At 46.3% G+C, this 16,541-nt stretch overlaps 2 protein-coding genes across 7 annotated transcripts in view; both read right to left on the bottom strand.

Moving 5' to 3' along the window:
* The window catches only part of RFWD3 (ring finger and WD repeat domain 3), a 97,813-nt gene that overhangs the window by 50,391 nt on the left and 30,881 nt on the right, over positions 1-16,541 (bottom strand). For 2 of the 6 annotated variants that reach the window (XM_050922382.1, XM_050922377.1), the window contains exons 1-3: positions 7,294-7,420; positions 3,281-3,427; positions 1,308-1,698 (exon numbers count right to left, since the gene is read on the bottom strand). In XM_050922382.1, the coding sequence (XP_050778339.1) occupies positions 1,308-1,696 (389 nt within the window). In that variant the 5' untranslated portion in view covers positions 1,697-1,698; positions 3,281-3,427; positions 7,294-7,420. Of the gene's footprint in view, positions 1-1,307; positions 1,699-3,280; positions 3,428-6,604; positions 6,735-7,293; positions 7,421-16,541 lie in introns of those variants that run through there. The other 4 variants (XM_050922379.1, XM_050922378.1, XM_050922380.1 and 1 more) reach the window with 4 other exon arrangements.
* MLKL (mixed lineage kinase domain like pseudokinase) overlaps positions 11,397-16,541 on the bottom strand; it is a 45,110-nt gene continuing 39,965 nt past the window's right edge. The window contains exon 11 of the mRNA XM_050922410.1: positions 11,397-13,130. Within this exon, the coding sequence (XP_050778367.1) occupies positions 13,078-13,130 (53 nt within the window). The 3' untranslated portion in view covers positions 11,397-13,077. The remainder of the gene's footprint in view (positions 13,131-16,541) is intronic.

The following is a 16,541-nucleotide window of genomic DNA, read 5'->3' on the forward strand; positions in this document are numbered from 1 at the left end:
AGAACAGCACCAATCCCCAAGCAAGGCAGTGAATTAACAACTCTAAGAAGCATACTCAGCATGCAGCTGTGACAGTGCTTCACTGCTTAGGTCTAGAAAATGCAGATGCCTGATCCGCCTCTAAGTAGAAGGAATATTGTTTTTCCAGGGATGGAAAGGGGAAAACAAGATGTGGTGCACTTGACCCTGTTTGTCATCATCTAGCTCTTATTAGCAGATCTTAGAGCACCTTACAAAGGAGGTCAGTATCATTACCCCCATTTTACAAATGAGGAAAACAAGGCACCGAGGGATGAAGTGACGCTAAAGGTGGGAAGTATGGTACACGAGTTATTACCCAGCAGAGCCATCACATCCGATTTCTCACCACTAGACTTTGCTTTTTTTGATTTACCAAATGAACTCATCATCTGGTCCCCAGATGCAGTCACAGTATTTAGAAACAAATTGGTTGCTTATATCAGACTCCCATTCCTTAAATTAGTTTATGCCCCACACAAAAACCCGTTTTTTCTTTAATCAGCTTTGCAAGATTGTGCCATGGCAAAAATATGTACCAAACTACTTTACAATAATGAAGAAAGCTTGTGCTATTTTACCTGCCAATCCAACAACAACAAAATTGTTCTTCAGTTGCAAGTAGAATTTTGCAAGACTACTTAACGGCCCAATGGCCTGTGTATGTGGAAGCGAACTACACCTACAGGAGAGCCCAGGGCAGACTGTACAGCTGTGTTTAGTCACTTGGGGCGAGATCAATGGCCAAACTTCCACTGACTTGAACAGAGCCAGGATTTAACCCACAGTGTTTAGAGTGGATCTGCACAGCCAAAATGTGAAGAGAGTTAAACATGGAAGTCTCTGCTGATGGGTCCCCCCTGAAGCTAAGGCACAGGTGGCACTCAGCATAGAATTAAGCTTTAAACTTTTTCAAATTTGTTTTTCTGCTCACAAATCTTCCTGTTTGCTGAAGGGGACACTGAATACTGTGGAAAACTGTGCTTTACAAGCATGAAGTTATGTCTGTAAGCATTTCTGGAACACTTATCACTACAGTATCTGAACAATGAGTGAAGAGTCTTGCCAAAAAGCATGATTCCCAGAAGAGAGTCTAAAGAGCAGATGAGAAGAATCATACTACTACCTTCTAGGGTTACTGAAAACTTGGGACGCACAGAATTTGGCCTAGCTCATGCAGGTGGGCTGGACTGGGCTTTCTAGAGTTCAGCATAACATAGGAAGCCCAACAGATTATAAAGATCATTAGGTTGGGGGAAAGTTCAGACGTGACTCCTTTTCAGTTTTACCTGGTACTGATTGTCCTCTGGGATCCACCACCTCTTTGTCGCCAGCGAGTTCTCCTCGTTGGTGGCTGTCGTGTGATCTGTTGTACAGCCTGTAGTTGAAACAGCTCCAATACCCCATGCAGCCTTTGCAGCCCATCCAGGCTAGGGGCAGCATTCAACTGGGAGTCAGACTCAGCAACTGTCACTGCTTCATCAGCACCAGAGACCACAATGTCTTCTTCGTCAGCAGGAGGAACCACAATGCCTTCTGCCTCGTCACTAGGCACTGGAGAGTTGGATGGCAGTGACACTAGAGCATGACCAGAGGCCTCTGAGGGAAATGCCTCATGATGCTCCACAGAATAAGTAACTGCTGGCTGGAGATCCACTTCCATTTCTTCCTGTGCCATTTCTGAGAAAGGCATGGGATGGAGCAAACAAAGATGTAGGATTAGTGCAAACACTTGTACACAAGTCCATACTTCAAGTAAATTACAGACACATGTCAGAATAAAGACCCCTGCTGACTGCAATATCCTTTAGGATTAAGATCCAGTGCTTCTTAGAGACCATTTCTGTGGCAGCTGAGATGATTTGAGAATTCCAGTTTAACAGTCCTTGGATTTATATATCAGTTGGCTGAGGGCTTGACAAAAGCATTTTCAGAGTCCTTGACTCTAGAAGTCTCTAACCCAACCGAGCCTGAGTTTTCTAGCCCCGCGGACACATTGCAAGGCCTGTCTATTTAAGTTAGCCTTTTGATGGGAGTAGGTGAGTTGGGGAGTTCTGCTTTGCTAGCTAATATGTATTCACAGATTACTTTTTGTATTTTGGGGTAGAGATTTTGGCAGATGCTATGTATTTAAATTCCTCCTCCACCTCCAAAAAAGAGAGAGCTACATCACTCTACAGTGCTTAACTAACAAACAACAATATATGGCACTTCGTCCCTTTAATCTATGATCTCAAAGGATCTTGTATCTGAGCATCTCAATGTGATCATCATCAAAGAAATGCCTGTAAAATATTAATAGAGAACTACACACATGTAGCAGAGGACTCAATGTTTATTTAAAAACAAAAAACAAAACAAAACAAACCTATCCCAAAAATGGAGTTTCCTAGTAAATGAATGAAATTCAGTTAAGAGAACAAGTTCACCATGAATCTTACCTGGCTGCGCCATCTATTGTGCATACACCACCTCATGTTCACTAGAATTGTATAAGCCTAAGTAGTATACTCTAACGATACCCCCAGTCACGACACTGTTGATATTATGAGCCCTTTATATGTCATATGTAGGTACATACTCAGACAGAGTGAATTTCATTGCAAAATTTCATATAAATCAATGCAGGGTTTTTGGAAGACAGGAATGTTAGTTAAAAACAATCATATATTAGAAACTCAAGAAATTCAGATTTCTGACTGCCTCTCAAGAACGAGCACACAGACTAATTTAACTCTGTTCCCATAGCTATGTTTTTTTAAAAAAAATAAATAAAGGAACTAAAGAGGGGTGAGGGAATATCTTTCATTAGACCAACTTCCGATGGTGAGAGAGACAAGTTTTTGAGCTTACACAGAGGGTTAGGGTTTTTATTTAGTTGGGGTTGGTCCTGCTTTGAGCAGGGGGTTGGACTAGATGATCTCCTGAGGTCCCTTCCAACCCTAATCTTCTTGCCCACAAAAACTAGAATGCCTTAGTGACAATGTGGTAATGTTAATTATGGATTTCTTCATGGTAATAGAGAGCACAAACAAAAGAATTTTACAAATTCCTGGTTAGACAAATAACATACTTAAGACAATTTATTAAGGGCCTCAATTCTGCAGGATACTGAGGGCACTCTGCACCTTTCTGGAGGTACTCAGAACCTCTCTGATCACGCTCAGTGATCCCAGATGTCAGCCAATTACCCAAATATCATTAGACAGCTCTTTACACACTACATACATGCTACCCAGGATCATGAAATTAAAGTACTTACAGGGAGGAAGCAAAGATTAGCACCGGGACAGCATAGCACGCTTTGTTTTACACAAATCTCTCTCATATGAACTAGAAGATCAATGCTCTATGTTGCACATTTGAGGTACTCTCCATGCACAGAAGAGAAGATGGGAGGCTGGTATTTCTACAAAGGATAGAAAGATATGGCAGTCTGGGTCTTTGTTTGAGAAGTGCAGCATTGCATGTCCTGTGTTTCTTATGGCTTGTTTGTTTTAATACTAAGGTTCTCGAAAGGTAATATGCATTAAATCTACATATATATGCCTGAAACCTTAACTTATCCAACAAAAAACTTTACCTTTAAAGTTAATTCAACTGAATTAAACAGTCTCAATTTATAAAAGTGTATGTAGATGAATAGGCTGGAATCCTCTTCTCTAGGATATAATTTCAGCTATATAATACTGATGATTCCATTTTAGAATAAAGGAATCTATAGTGAAATTCAAACAATATTTTAAACAAGTTGTCTTAATTAGAGGGAAAATATAAAACTTTTTGTTAGATCAGGCATATCCTTTATGATCTTTGTTATTTTCTTTAAAGCTATTCAAACACTGCCTCAATAGAACTTTGAAACACTCAGTGTTGTAAATATTCTAAAGTCCTCTTCAATAAGAGGAAGTTACCATCTTGACCAATGGAGAAGAGTTACTGTGTTAAAATACAAATTCCGTGGCCTTTGCGGTATCCTACAAAACATGATTAGATTAGACCACCAACCTAGAAATGAATTTCATCTCAAAAGTTAAGACTATCAACCTGCTGTGAAGAGCCTGTACAATGTAAACACAGAAGGCCTGGCAGAGCTAATGCCGTGTCACTTCAAAAGTCATTACTATCACAGAATCTGATGGTAGCTAAGTAACTGCATGTAAGAACAGGGAGACGGAATACAAAATAGGGAAAATTCCCTCCATCTTCCACTGATCATATGATGTAATTTTAGCTACCTTTAGAAAGCGATAATGGAGCACCACACATTAGTTGTTTATCATCTGTCCAATGGCTATTTCAGTGCAATCAGCTAGCACTGAAATAGTTCAATAAAGTTACTTTGGCACTGTGACCTTGCACTCCATGTTTTACGGAAATATGCTAATGAGCATGAATATAATGTAAGTGGAATAGGCTTCGTGCAAAAGGTCTCTTGTAATGTATCATTACAAAGCTTATAATCTACTGAGTGCGTTCATCCTATTTGTATGTATGTCTCATTCTTGTATCTAAAGCTAGAAATATGAAGTATTACTCTAAAGTCCTATTGTAACTTTGCAAAGTGTAAGCCATTAATAATGGTTTGGAATCTTGATGGCTCCCATTAACCGGGACAACTGGTTGTAAATGGCTCTGTTTACCCCCAAACTTTCCTGACAGGCTAACCCTGAGGCCATGGCTACACTGGCACTTCACAGTGCTGCAACTTTCATGCTCAGGGGTGTGAAAAAACACCCCCCTGAGCGCTGCAAGATACAGCGCTGTAAAGCCTCAGTGTAATCAGTGCTGCAGCGCTGGGAGCACGGCTCCCAGCGCTGCAAGCTACACCCGTAAGCGATGTGGTTTACGTGCAGCGCTGGGAGAGCTCTCTCCCAGCGCTGGCGCTCCGACTACACTCACACTTGGGAGCGCTTTGAAATTTCAAGTGTAGCCATACCTTAAAAGAATGGAGAATGAGGTCTTACAGTGACATGTAACCATGTCATCTGGTACTGAAATCCATCTTAAACCTGGTGCTTTTCCATTTAGGAGGGGTGGGAACCCAGAGAGGGACAAAGGATTCCCGTCTTGTGGAAAATATATTTAAGGGGGTGGAACAGGACAAAGGGGGATGCAGTCATGAGAAATCCCCTAGTTACCACCTGAGCTGGAACAAACAAGAACTGAACCAAGGGAAAGGATTGGGCCCAGACTAAGGAGGAGTCTAGTCTGTGAAAAAAGCATATTGGAACATCTCTGAGGGTGAGATTTACCTGTATTCAGTTTCTTAATGTATTAGGCTTAGACTTGTGTGTTTTTGCTTTATTTTACACGGTGACTTACTTTATTCTGTTTATTACTTTAAACCACTTAAATCCTACTTTTTATTCTTAATAAAATCACTTTTGTTTATTATTGAACCCAGAGTAAGTGATTAATACCTGGGGGAGCAAAGAAGCTGTGCATCTTTATCAGTGTTATAGAGGGTAGACAATTTATGAGTTTACTCTGTATAAGCTTTATACAGAGTAAAATGGATTTATTTGGGGTTTGGATCCTGTTGGTAACTGGGTGTCTCGGTGCTGGAGACATGAATACTTGCTGAGTGGTTTTCAGTTAAAGGCTGCAGCTTTGGGGATGTGGTTCAGACCCTGGGTCTGTGTTGCAGCAGGCTAGCGTGTCTGGCTCAACAAGACAGGGAAAACAGGCTCAAAGGTAGTTTCAGCACATCAGGTTACAGTCCCAAGGGAGGTCTCTGTGACCGACCCCATCACAGGCACCTCAACAATTACCTTAAAAATCTGATTTGATGCAATAGCAAAACTAGTTTCTACACTCACTTTCAGCTCTAGAGTGAATACAGTCTTATCTACACAATTCTGTATGGCTTTACCTATACCCTTCTTTAAGCTGCAATAATTAAAGCAGTACAAACACTGTCTGTAGACAAGCCTTAAGATCCACATCATATAGGCACTCCAATAGTTGTGGCAGGGTATTGGCTGTTCCCTCAAAGTGGGAAATTAGCCAACAGTGGCTACTTACATGAGTAACTGATGGGTTCTAAACAGCACTAAGGGGGATAGATAAGCTGAATGCTTTCTTACAAGTAGGGTTTTTATTATTTATTCATATTGTGAGAGCCCAGTCACCCATTCTATTAAACACTGTACACACATAATTAAAAGGTAGTCCCTGCCCCAAAGAGCTTATAGTCTGAACATATTACAAGGGACAAGTAGAAAGGGTTGCGTTCAATCCTTGAGGGGGTCATTTAGGGATCTGGAGAAAAATCTGGTCAGGTATTGGTCCTGCTTTGAGCAGGGGGTTAGACTAGATGACCTTCTGAGGTCCCTTCCAACCCTGATATTCTGTGATTCTAAGATATGGGAATGGATAAGGTATAATAAGCATCAGTAGCAGCCTGACTGCTGTCCAGCCACTGTTAACGGTTTTTCACGCATCAGCAGAGATGAAGTTTAAGGAGGGATCTGAAGGAAGATAATGTTATGGTTATTTATATTGTAGTAGTGTTTAGAGGCCGCTGCTGAGATTACAGCTCCATTGTGCAAGACACCGTAGAGACACATTATGGCAGTCTCACCTCAAGAGCCTGATGTCTAAACAGGCAAGAGAGACAAATGGTGGGAGACCAGATCATCATTATAATAACCTTTCTACAGAAGGGAACTGAGCCAGCATGATCACATGACTTGCCCAAGATCATAAAGGGAGCGTGCAGAAGACAGGATTTAAACCACGTGAGTCCCAGTCCAACACTACAGTCAAACCACCCCCCTTTGCTTGCGAGGGACCTCCTCCCCCCACACAAAGGGAGAAGGTGGCTGGCAGGGGTGGCAGAGCAGCAGGAGATGGAGATCGCGTTAGGGTCAGCAGGAAGCGTGGTGCCACCCTGCAGGGCTTTACTCCAGCCCACAGAGCAGGATTGCTGGTTACGGTTATTTGCGCCCCAGCCAGGCCGGGACCCAGGGCGCTGGACAGACGCCGACAGCTCTCACAGGCTCCTGCTAAAACCGCACCGGCCAGCAGAGGGCGAGCAGCCGCGGCACCGTCGGGTCACAGCCAGGCCCCAGCACCCGGGATCTGGGGGCCGCTGCCCGAGGCGCCCGGTCCGCCTGCAGGCGCCTCGCACAGCCCGCTGCGCGGCGACGGGCCCGCGGGCGTTACTGGCCGGCCCGGGCTCCAGGAAAGAACCCAGGTGTCCGGGGAACCCGCGGGACATCCTGCTCCGGCTCAGGGCCGGGCCCCGGGGGGGAAGGGGGCCGCACTCACCTGCGGCCGCGGGAGGGGGACGGGTCGAGTTACCAACCGCCCCTAGAGAGGCGCTATGGCCTCCCGCTCAGCTCAAGCTCCCCGCCGGCGCCGGATACCCACCCCGCGGCCTCATTGGGTGACTACCTTCCTCCCTGACGAAAACCCTACTTCTATTGGGCGGGGTAACATGACGTTGCCGGCTGTTACTGGACACGTTAGCTGCCAGTTTAGCCAGAGGGGGACGAGAAGACTCAGGCGCTCCATTTTTATTGGCCGGTTTTCTGTCAATCAGCTAGAGGGTGGAACTCCGCCTGTGCCCCTTTGTGACTAGATGATCGGCCTGTCGATCAGAGGAAAAGCCTTACGAAGCACCTTTTGACTGGAGGAACGAACTGCCTGTCAATCAAAAAGGGCAGGGAACGGAGTAAGTTCGAATGTTGTTGGAGATAGAAAAGGCGCCGGGGAGGGGCAGCCAAACCCCCACCCTAGTCCCGCCCCCAGGCCAAGAGAAGGTAGCGATTTGTCGCTAGCCTCTAACGTACGACGTTAACCGCCTAGAGAGAGCGTCTCCCAGCATGCAGCGCGCCGCGCAGCGCCCAACGGCCCGGAGGGGGCGGTAACTCCCAGCATGCAGCGCGCCGCGCAGCGCCCAACGGCCCGGAGGGGGCGGTAACTCCCAGCATGCAGCGCGCCGCGCAGCGCCCAACGGCCCGGAGGGGGCGGTAACTCCCAGCATGCAGCGCGCCGCGCAGCGCCCAACGGCCCGGAGGGGGCGGTAACTCCCAGCATGCACTGCTCCCGCGCGGGAGCGGCCAATGGCCCGCGGCTTATCCGCCGAAAGCAGCGCTGCCCCGCCCCGCCCCGCCCCGCCCGAGCAGCCCCTGGGGGCCGCGGCTTGAGGCGGCACTAACCCGTCCGCGCCCCGCTGGCGCCAGCCGCTCCTGGCGGTCGGTGAGCGCTGCCCGGTTCATTGGGGGGGGGAGTGAATCCGCCGCCGGCCCCGGGCGGGGGAGGGGTGGTAGGAAAGGGCTGAACGCGTTTGTCTGAGCGGGCCCGTGACGCGGAGCTGCTCGCGTGCGGCTTGGCTGCCAGGCGCGTTCTCGCTTCTCCCTGTGCTGGTTCATACCTTGGGCTCTGTTTCGTGCCCCACTCCCAGCGCGGCCGCCTTGAGCGAAACGGGCGCTGTGCTTGGGGAGCTCGCTGGTCTGCGTGTTAGGCCTGAGTAAAGGTAGGGCAGGCAGAACCAGGTGTCCCCACCCGACCAGAGGTTTGTGGGAAACACTGAGAAGCAGCGTGTCTCACAAAGAGCTGGGAAAGGGAGCTAAGGGAGGGGCTGCAGTCCTGGCAGAGTACCAGCTGTGCTGTGCTAGGGACAGTTCCTTGGACACCCCAGCCTCCTTACCTTCACTCCCTGGTTCTGTTCTCTGTCTGCTCCTAACGCCCCGTGCTTGTGAAGATATTATTAATCACCTAATGCTGTAAAACGGGAATAGGCCTGCGTGTATACTAAAGGTGTCTAGTTTCTGCTAAGATGTAAGGAAGAAGCTGGTTCTCTCCGGAGACGAGCTGCTCTCTATTGTTGTGTGCACCCTTCAATAAAGAGCTTTTCATCGGACCTTGCTGGTGTTGCCTGTCTCTCTCACGGTTAGACAAAGAACCTCGCTGTCTGGATTCAAGTCCCCGACATGGTGATGATGATGATGAAGGGGTTTTGCTGTGTTTGTTTCAATCAAACTTAAAAATGTCACTTGTTCTAAACTCTCACCTCAATTGTTACAACTTGGGGAGAATACCTTACTTTCTAAAGTGGTTTGAGACCTATGGATGTAAAGCTGAATGGAGAAGCTAATTATTTATTGAGAGGCCTGTAACACACAATTGTGGCTTTTCCAAATATTAAAGTGCCAGTTTTTCTTACTTAAAATTAAGGCACAACTCTTTCTTTGTTGGAGCCATCCTATTGCAAGGTCAGCCTCATCAGGGAGAGTCGGTAAGGTGGTATTTGGCAATGGACTCCCAAGTTGAGAGAAACAACCAGGAGTCCAGTGGCACCTTAAAGACTAACAGATTTATTTGGGCATAAGCTTTCATGAGTAAAAAAATCTCACCTCTTCAGATGCATGTTAGTCTCTAAGGTGCCACTGGACTCCTTGTTTTTGTGGCTACAGACTAACGTGTTGTGGAAAAATTCACCCACCCATCATTTTGATCAGAGACTCAGTCTGAGGCCCGTTTATTGACAAACACACCAGTCAGAACTGCTCCCCTGATATTAAGCATGTAGCAGCTTTTAAAGCTTCAAACTGCAAACAAATTACACGCAGTTAAGTAATAAGTGACCATATTAGGAATCAAATTACACACACTTGAGTAACGGTGACCTTATTAGGAGAAAGAGTTAGGGTCTTTTGGTACTTTCCAGCCATCTGTGGCAACCTTGCCTAGGATGGGTGCAATGTGAGTAGAGGGTTTTTTGGTGGTTTTCAATGCTGTTACAATCTTGCCTTTTATGGAGTGCTTATTACACAATTGTCTTTTTATGGTGTCCATTTACACAATGGGGTAGTTACACAAATGGGGTAGGGGAAGGTATGGTCTATGATTGATTCACACTTATAGGTTACCTCATTGCTTCACGCAAGCAGCTATTATATCTTAACAGCAGTGGGCACATATTGCAAATTGTTCCTGTTTTGGGGGCTTTCCATTGCCTGCCTTCTGGCCCTGCCTTCCTGACCACCTTTGTCAGGGAGCACAATACTTAGCTTAGCTCAGGTTTTGGTGCCTGCTAGCTGCAAGGCAGGCCCAGACCAAGTAAGCAAAAGCATAGATCATCAGGGCTACCCTGATTTTCCACCACATACGGCTACCCCCTGATATTTGACAAGTTGAGAGAATTTGTTTGGGAGGGCCCACAAATATATTTGATGCCAAGCTTTGAGGAAAACATTTTCGGGACTCTACAGGAGCTGAATTTAGATTCCCAAATGATGGGCACCTTATAAATAAATACTGTCAGTCCCCACCAAGTGCTTGTGACATCAACTCCTTTGCACAGTCAGCCAGAGCCAGAATTTTTTTTTTCATGGGTTGCAGCAGGAGTCATTGGTTTTAGCTTGGAACTATTTTTAGTTGGGCTGAAACAACACTAACTGAGGAAGAACAAAGGGGAGAGCAAAAGTAATTTAAAATATTTATTTGCTAATGACTAAACCTCCTCAAGACTTCCTGTACTGTGGATAACCCTGCACAGGAAATTAAATTTGTGTATTCCTTAAACGACTGTAGTCTTACTGACATGCTTCCTCCACCAAGTGGCTGCTGCCCTGGCCCGCGTCTCCATGCTGCACTATGTTGAGTTACCAGAAAACTGTTGGCATTGTTTGGGGATGGCCAGAGAAGGAAATAATACTATAATGACCTGGCTGTCTGTATGAAGTTAGAACTTCTCTGTGTCCTAGGCCCTATAATGTTAACAGAGATTCTCCTATAGCTCAGTTGCTATGAGATGGTGCTTTTGGATCAAGTCCATCAGAGTTTTAACCCTGTTGCCACCATGAAGTTGTGAAAGTAGAATGAATTATATTGTGAAAATAGAAAGGATTAAAGAAATGCTGTCTGTACCTTTAAGCAAAACTGTTGGAATGCTGCAATCCAGGTGTCAGGAATACAGACATTCACATAGAACAATTGCACCATTTAAGGGCAATTGGTGAAGTATTAGCCTCAAATCGATAAGAGTTAGTAAGGAAGTAGGATATGCATGCTGTGCCCCAGGTGAATTTTACAGTTTTGCTTTCTTTGTCCCTTTGTCTAATTCCCACTCTTTTATCTGTATAAATAAGATAGTTTGTGCCTTGCATGGTGCTCACATTATCTGGGTGTTATTGGCGGAGCGCTGCGCTAATAAAACAGAGTGGTCTGACAAATTGTGAGTCCTGATTCTAACTTTGACAAAGTTCTGAGTGATCGTGACTAGCAGTATAAGTGACAACAAAAGAGTCCCAGGAGTGCCACCGATGTGTAAAAACCTCTGTTTTAGGTGCTGTTCTGTTTCAAATTCTACAGACAGTCTTGGCTAGCACTGACAGTTAGTGGTGCCAGACAAGTGGCTACAAGTGTCTCAGATAAATAACATTTATTATTTAAAACCCACATTTCAATAGCAGTGTTAACATACACAGCGCTTTGCAAATGCCTAGATCACCTCCTGCATTTGGAATAGAGTAACTGGACAGCCAGTGTCTTGATTTTTCAAGAATGACCTGATTTCTCAGCTCATATTCACATGGTTATTTTGTCCCAAACTCTACTGCCACTAACCTTCCTACCACCCAGGGGTTATAATTCCCAAAGGCAGATTGACCTAGGCTACCTGGGGTGCTGACAGTATAACTATTAAATGTTTTGTTTTCTTGCCTGGGCTCAAATATTTAGTTGCGTCTAACCAAGCAAAGATAGAGATAATTGGCTAAACATTCCTCCACCCCTTCGGAGCAGAGGTGTCTGTTGCAGCGGATCTAGTAAAGGCCAACTTTTAACATGGAGCAATGAGGGTCTCATCTCTCTGCAGGGGGGAAATGAAGATGATTGCCTCCCTGCACCAGGGAGACAGATAGTTGAGCTTGGGGTGGGGGACTACTAGAGAAGGGATCATTATAGAATCTTCCTCAGATTACACTAGTAGTAAGGATGCCTAGTCTGACGTGTGATCCACTGTGCCTTTGGTCATGCAGGTTTCTGCTGCATTCCTCTTTCTCTTGTAGTGCTGCCCCTCTTTGGCTCAGGGGTGGACTTAGGTCCCAGATACCCACTTTGCCATTGAACTGTGCATGCTTCAAGTGACAGCGGAATATGGGGCATGCCAAGATCTGATGCTGGATTCACCTTACAAGTCTACAATTTGGAATGTTACAGGCTCTACGGTGTGCCAGGCCTTAGAAGGGGGAGGCATTATGCTGGAGCTTAGCACAGAAGTAGCTGGGCCCCACATTAATTTCCACCACTTAGGAAACTAACTAGGGCTGACAACTGCCTAAGCTTTGGGGAAAGTTCCTGGGATACTGTGCCTCACTTTGTTTGGGGGAGGAGAAGTACTGCAGGACACTGAGGATGAGTATACTAAAGGTTAATGTAAGGAGGGGGCAGTGCAGGGGAAGGGATGGAGGTCAGGAGTCCTTGTAGGGAGAGAGGCTAGAAAGTCATGTGGGTGTCGGGAAGGGTATGAGAAGATCACGTGATAACTCCCTCCAGTAACAAATGCCTTTAAACTGATTCACCTCCCTACCTCAGCTACAAAGCCCCCCTGCAGTGCTAGGGACAAGTGCCCGCACCTTGATGCCTACCACCATTCGCCAAACTCTCAAATTTCCACATAAATATTAGCTCCCCACCTAAAGCCAGCACTCAAGCTGTCACTGCCTCACCTTGACTCCCCCCACCCTGTTGACAGTATTAAGGGAGCTTCCCTTCAGGATGCTAGGCTGGTCCCCCTACATGAAATAGAAATGGCTTTCTAATCTTGGCAACATGCTCAGGAAGGGAGATGTTTAAGTGCTATAAACCATGTCCACAGTAAATTGCAGGTGCAAAATTGCAGGCACGACTTTAAAGGCTCAGAGTTGCATCGTTGAAGTTGGAGGGCAGGTCAAGATGTTTAAAAAAAAAAAGAGTACAGAGCTGGAAAAGTGTAACAAACTTCATGCTAGAGAGCGGTGGTAGACAGGGACGGAGCAGCGCATGCTTTACTCTTAACCACACTTGGCTGTTTTCGTCAAGGGGCTCCTTGTGTGTGTCTTGCAGCTAGCTTGCTGTATTTATCTTGCCATAGATGGCTATCAGTGAGTCCACAATCTCTGCAGAAGGCAAACAGAATTTGTTTTCAGATTAGAATACTCAGATTTTTTTTCCTAGCAAGATGATTGATATGTACGCAGTAATGGTATATAGGACACGGAATCATTTCATTACAGGCTCAACAGAACAGAAGGTTATTGGAGAAAATTAAAACTGACTGCTTTATACTGGGCAGGAGCAGCAAAAGAGGAACAAACATGTACAGAGAGACAGACCCATGTGAACAAGTAATTGAGAGAGGCTGCAGAAAGGTTTTTTTTTTTAAATGTAAGGCAGCTTGGGGATGGGTAAGGTAGAATACTAAGTACCTAGGGCAAAATGCCAGAAGGGGCTGAAAATTTGATCTTTGAGTGCCCTCTAGCGGCAGCTCTCGTTATAGTTCTCAGCACAGGAAATTCCCTGGTCGATTACGCTACCAAAAATCTGTGTGCCTTTGGAGAGCATGATGGATTGCTAATGGCAAACCTCAAGGTCTCACTCTTTCCTTACAAAAAAGACTATTGAAATTGCTAGTGTCTGTGCCCCATATGGTGGGATAGGAGTGATTTAAAGAAAGTTGCCTCCTGCCTGATACACCAAGTGGGAAGAGGGGACACCCTCTCCATCACACAAGCCTTCATGGACAACAGCAGGTCTCCACTCCCTTTTGTGCTGCTGCTGTCAAATATAAGAAGGATCAGTCATTTATTTTTGTATGTGCTAAAAGCAACAGCAGTAAGACATTCCCAAAGACAGAGCAGCTCCTGATAGTAGGGACTGTTGGGTCTAAACTTTTGGTGAACTTTGGGGAGCCAAAACACACCCAGGACTGTCTCTGCATAATCCTTCCTGAACCCTTTTGAACAAAGCACTGACCTGCAAACTACTCATGACACCCCCTTTCCCTAGTAGCCATTAGCCTTTATCTCTATGCATTTACTTGTTAACTTGCTTTTCCTGTAAAATCTTGATTAATTATGCATGACCATTATCTTTTGTTAATCACTTTGTTTACTTCTGTGTATAAATATTGATGCTCACCCCTAATAAAGGGGCCACACTTAATCTAAAGCTTTTTAGAGCTAAGGATAGTGTGAGCCCGTTGATCAACGCATTGGTGTCTGGTCTCTGACAGAATTGTGTGCCCCATACCAACTCCGCACGAACTCGGGTGCTGGAGAGGTGAGTGAGGACTTGCTTTATTACCTAACAATTTGGGGGCTCGTCCGGGATTCCTTCTGGTGCGGTACCTCTGTCCAGTGGTCAGACCACTCATATATGAATTGGCAAGGCGCCACAGGAGATTTCTCCCAGCCAATTCAATATTGAGGGGTCGTGTATTGGACAGCAGGGTAAACGCCAGTTGGAGGGCTCCTGTCAGACACCATGGGTCAAGGGACTAGCGTGCCTCTTGAGAGTCCGTTGGGGATTGTAAATAAGTTATGGAACGAAGGGAAACTCCCAGTACAGACAGGAATGTCTAGGAAGAAGTTGTACACACTATGTGTAAGGAATTGGACTGGGTATACCGCGGTATTGGCCGACCCGGAGATGAGGTGGCCTTCGTATGGCTCTTTCGAACAGGCTGCCTTAAGAGGAGTAAAGAGCCAGATCGAAAAAGACCATCCGGGACAGTTATGTTACTGGCTTTGTTGGAACACAGCAGCAGAGCTGTGGAAATCTTTAAAAATTATGGCAGTCAGGTACTCTCCCGAGAGTGAACCCCCTCCAGGTTATTTCGATGAAGGGTGTAGACCACGGCGTGTTTTGACTCGTCAGCTGGTCCCCTCTGCACCTGCCCCTATTCCTCCGCAGGGGGACTCTCTCCATGTAGCAGAGGGGAATCTGCAGAATCCCAAATTGGAATTTCTGCAGAAGGGTGAGGAGGAAATGGAGGGGCAAACCTCGGGAGGAGTAGTTACTAGGCTAATATCCAAACAGATACAGCAGGGTGCATGCCCCCCCCTGAGGATAGCCCAGAGGATGTCCCCGTCAAATCTCTTGCGAGTAATAAAAGTATAGTTAGAGAGATGCCTTTACAGGTGCACCACCAGCTCAGCCCATTCCCCAGGCCTGGATCAACTACGGGAAACAGCAGCAGCCGCAGCAAACTCAGCCTCCTCAATGACGGTACCCCGGGGGCGAAGACAAACAATGTGATGGTCTTATTTCCTTAATGTCTTTAGCCGGCTCCTTTCTCACTTTCTCCCCTCCCAGCAAAGAGCCTCGTTTAACCCTTTCAGTCCAGGGACTGCCTGTCTCTTTCCTCATTGATACTGGGGCTACTTTCTCTCTTTTAAATCATGCCCCCTCTCCCTGGCTATCCTCTGAGGTTAAAACTGCGACTGGGGTGGAGGGCAACCCACAGTCTCTGGGACTCACTTTGCCTTTGAATGTTATTTATGCTGATAAATGTTTTCCTCACCGTTTTCTTTTTTCCCCAGCTTGTCCGATCCCTTTGATGGGCCGGGATTTACTCTGTAAGCTTGAGGCTACTTTAACCTGCACTCCTGAAGGGGTAGGATTATTGATGACAGTGTTAGGAGATTCGGCCCCTACTCAGGGTAATTGGGAAACACCCCCCTCTCTCTCCCCTGACCTCACTGACTTGCCTTCAACCCTCTGGGGAATTTCTGACACTGATGTTGGCCTGCTCCTTTCGGCAGAGCCCGTAAGGATTCAGGTGAAGCCTTCCTTAACCCCCCCGTCAGTCCCTCAATACCCCCTGTCGCTGGAAGCCCGGGAGGGCATCCGCCCCATTATCGAGGGATTCATTGCACAAAAGCTAGTCCGCCCTCAGCGCACTCCCTGTAACACCCCTATACTGCCTGTCAAAAAGCCTCCTAAAAAGGACGGAGACCCTGTTCGTTGGCACTTTGTACAGGATCTACAAGTTGTTAATCAGTATGTGGTCCCTCTTCATGCAGTAGTTCCTGACCCAGCTACTATCATCAGCCAAATCCCCTGGGATGCTGAGTGGTTCACTGTTATTGACTTAAAATCAGCTTTTTTCAGCATTCCTGTGCACCCAGACTCTCAGTATCTCTTTGGTTTCACCTGGGAGGGACAAAGTTATGTCTGGCAACGACTTCCTCAAGGCTACAGAGACAGCCCCACGATTTTCAGCCAGTGCCTCCGCCACGACTTGGAAGGTTTCACCAGTCCGCAGGGATCCACATTGGTCCTATACGTAGATGACATCCTATTAGGTAATCGCGAAAAAGCTGCCCTCCGCATCGATGGTAAGGCACTTTTATTATACCTACACACCAGAGGCCACAAGGTAGACCCTAAAAAGATTCAGTGGGTCTCACAAAAGGTCCGATATCTGGGCTTCCAGTTAACCCCAGAGGGAAGACAGATGAACCCAGCCCGCATAAAGACTATTCAAAACTGCCCTCTACCGAACACCAAGAAACAACTTCGAGGTT

Source organism: Gopherus flavomarginatus, chromosome 14, assembly GCF_025201925.1.
Source record: "Gopherus flavomarginatus isolate rGopFla2 chromosome 14, rGopFla2.mat.asm, whole genome shotgun sequence".
NCBI lineage: Eukaryota > Metazoa > Chordata > Testudines > Testudinidae > Gopherus > Gopherus flavomarginatus.